General features: G+C 48.7%; 1 protein-coding gene across 1 annotated transcript; it reads left to right on the top strand.

The window, feature by feature from the left end:
* Positions 1-513: 513 nt before the first annotated feature.
* On the top strand, positions 514-2,203 carry LOC140904926 (myb/SANT-like DNA-binding domain-containing protein 7). The gene is made up of 2 exons (XM_073327312.1): positions 514-1,130; positions 1,719-2,203. The coding sequence occupies exons 1-2, from the start codon at positions 572-574 to the stop codon at positions 1,802-1,804; spliced, it is 645 nt and encodes a 214-aa protein (XP_073183413.1). The 5' UTR covers positions 514-571; the 3' UTR covers positions 1,805-2,203.
* Positions 2,204-2,782: the final 579 nt, after the last annotated feature.

Below are 2,782 nucleotides of genomic sequence, written 5' to 3' on the forward strand. Positions count from 1 at the left end.
CAAGATTACTGAATTCAAAAAACAATAAAAGAAAACAAGTGTCTGACAACTGTTAAGAAAATGCTTTAAAGATCTGCATGTGTTGGTGGCAGTAAATTAATTTTGTATTTTTACAGCTTTTTTTTTTTTTCTGCTATCATCTTTCCTCCTTTTACAGTCTGAATGTAGTTAGATTTTGAAGTAATGAAAGAAGAAATTGAGCATGTTGCTTCTTAGCCCTGGTCTACACTAGGACTTTAGGTCGAATTTAGCAACGTTAAATCGATTTAAACCTGCACCCGTCCACACAGTGAAGCCCTTTATTTCGACTTAAAGGGCTCTTAAAATCGATTTCCTTACTCCACCCCTGACAAGTGGATTAGCGCTTAAATCGACGTTCCCAGCTCGAATTTGGGGTACTGTGGACACAATTCGATGGTATTGGCCTCCGGGAGCTATCCCAGAGTGCTCCATTCTGACCGCTCTGGACAGCACTCTCAACTCAGATGCACTGGCCAGGTAGACAGGAAAAGAACTGCAAACTTTTGAATCTCATTTCCTGTTTGGCCAGCGTGGCAAGCTGCAGGTGACCATGCAGAGCTCATCAGCACAGGTGACCATGATGGAGTCCCAGAATCGCAAAAGAGCTCCAGCATGGACCGAACGGGAGGTACGGGATCTGATCGCTGTTTGGGGAGAGGAATCCGTGCTATCAGAACTCCGTTCCAGTTTTCGAAATGCCAAAACCTTTGTGAAAATCTCCCAGGGCATGAAGGACAGAGGCCATAACAGGGACCCGAAGCAGTGCCGCGTGAAACTGAAGGAGCTGAGGCAAGCCTACCAGAAAACCAGAGAGGCGAACAGCCGCTCTGGGTCAGAGCCCCAAACATGCCGCTTCTATGATGAGCTGCATGCCATTTTAGGGGGTTCAGCCACCACTACCCCAGCCGTGTTGTTTGACTCCTTCAATGGAGATGGAGGCAATATGGAAGCAGGTTTTGGGGACGAAGAAGATAGCTCACAGCAAGCAAGCGGAGAAACCGGTTTTCCCGACAGCCAGGAACTGTTTCTCACCCTAGACCTGGAGCCAGTACCCCCCGAACCCACCCAAGGCTGCCTCCTGGACCCAGCAGGTGGAGAAGGGACCTCTGGTGAGTGTACCTTTTAAAATGCTATACATGGTTTAAAAGCAAGCATGTGAAAGGATTACTTTGCCCTGGCATTTGCGGTTCTCCTAGATGTAGTCCTAAAGCCTTTGCAAAAGGTTTCTGGGGAGGGCAGCCTTATTTCGTCCTTCATGGTAGGACACTTTTATCACTCCAGGCCAGTAACACATACTCGGGAATCACTGCAGAACAAAGCATTGCAGTGTATGTTTGCTGGCATTCAACCAAAATCCGTTCTTTATCTCTCTGTGTTATCCTCAGGAGAGTGAGATATAATTCATGGTCACCTGGTTGAAATAGGGTGCTTTTCTTCAGGGACACTCAGTATAGCCCATTCCTGCTGGGCTGTTTGCCTGTGGCTGAACAGAAATGTTCCCCGCTGTTAGCCACAGGGAGGGGGGAAGATTGAGAGGGTAGTCACGCGGTGGGAGGAGGCAAAATGCGACCTTGTAACGAAAGCACATGTGCTATGTATGTAATGTTAACAGCAAGGTTTACCCTGAAAGACTGTAGCGACTGTTTTATAAAATGTGTCTTTTTAAATACCGCTGTCCCTTTTTTTTTCTCCACCAGCTGCATGTGTTTCAATGATCACAGGATCTTCTCCTTCCCAGAGGCTAGTGAAGCTTAGAAAGAAAAAAAAAACGCACTCGCGATGAAATGTTCTCCAAGCTCATGCTGTCCTCCCACACTGACAGAGCACAGACGAATGCGTGGAGGCAAATAATGTCAGAGTGCAGGAAAGCACAAAATGACCGGGAGGAGAGGTGGAGGGCTGAAGAGAGTAAGTGGCGGGCTGAAGACAGGGCTGAAGCTCAAATGTGGCGGCAGCGTGATGAGAGGAGGCAGGATTCAATGCTGAGGCTGCTGCAGGACCAAACCAGAATGCTCCAGTGTATGGTTGAGCTGCAGCAAAGGCAGCTGGAGCACAGACTGCCACTGCTGCCCCTCTGTAACCAACCGCCCTCCTCCCCAAGTTCCATAGCCTCCACACCCAGACGCCCAAGAACGCGGTGGGGGGGCCTCCGGCCAACTAGCCACTCCACAACAGAGGATTGCCCAAAAAAAAGAAGGCTGTCATTCAATAAATTTTAAAGTTGTAAACTTTTAAAGTGCTGTGCTTAAAGTGCTGTGTGGCATTTGCCTTCCCTCCTCCACCACCCCTCCTGGGATACCTTGGTAGTCATCTCCCTATTTGTGTGATGAATGAATAACGAATGCATGACTGTGAAGCAGCAATGACTTTATTGCCTCTGCAAGCAGTGATTAAAGGGAGGAGGGGAGGGTGGTTAGCTTACAGGGAAGTAGAGTGAACCAAGGGGCGGGGGGTTTCATCAAGGAGAAACAAACAGAACTTTCACACTGTAGCCTGGCCAGTCATGAAACTGGTTTTCAAAGCTTCTCTGATGCGTACCGCGCCCTCCTGAGCTCTTCTAACCGCCCTGGTGTCTGGCTGCGCGTAACCAGCAGCTAGGCGATTTGCCTCAGCCTCCCACCCCACCATAAACGTCTCCCCCTTACTCTCACAGATATTGTGGAGCACACAGCAAGCAGTAATAACAGTGGGAATATTGGTTTCGCTGAGGTCTAAGCGAGTCAGTAAACTGCGCCAGCGCGCCTTTAAACGTCCAAATGCA

This window comes from Lepidochelys kempii, chromosome 1 (genome assembly GCF_965140265.1).
Source record: "Lepidochelys kempii isolate rLepKem1 chromosome 1, rLepKem1.hap2, whole genome shotgun sequence".
Taxonomy (NCBI): Eukaryota; Metazoa; Chordata; order Testudines; family Cheloniidae; genus Lepidochelys; species Lepidochelys kempii.

Excerpts from the sequence above, each read along its gene's own strand:
- LOC140904926 (XM_073327312.1), top strand. The coding sequence starts at position 572 with ATGCAGAGCTCATCAGCACAGGTGACCATGATGGAGTCCCAGAATCGC. Across the intron at positions 1,131-1,718 it reads AGGTGGAGAAGGGACCTCTG|CTGCATGTGTTTCAATGATC; the intron begins GTGAGTGTACCT and ends TTTCTCCACCAG.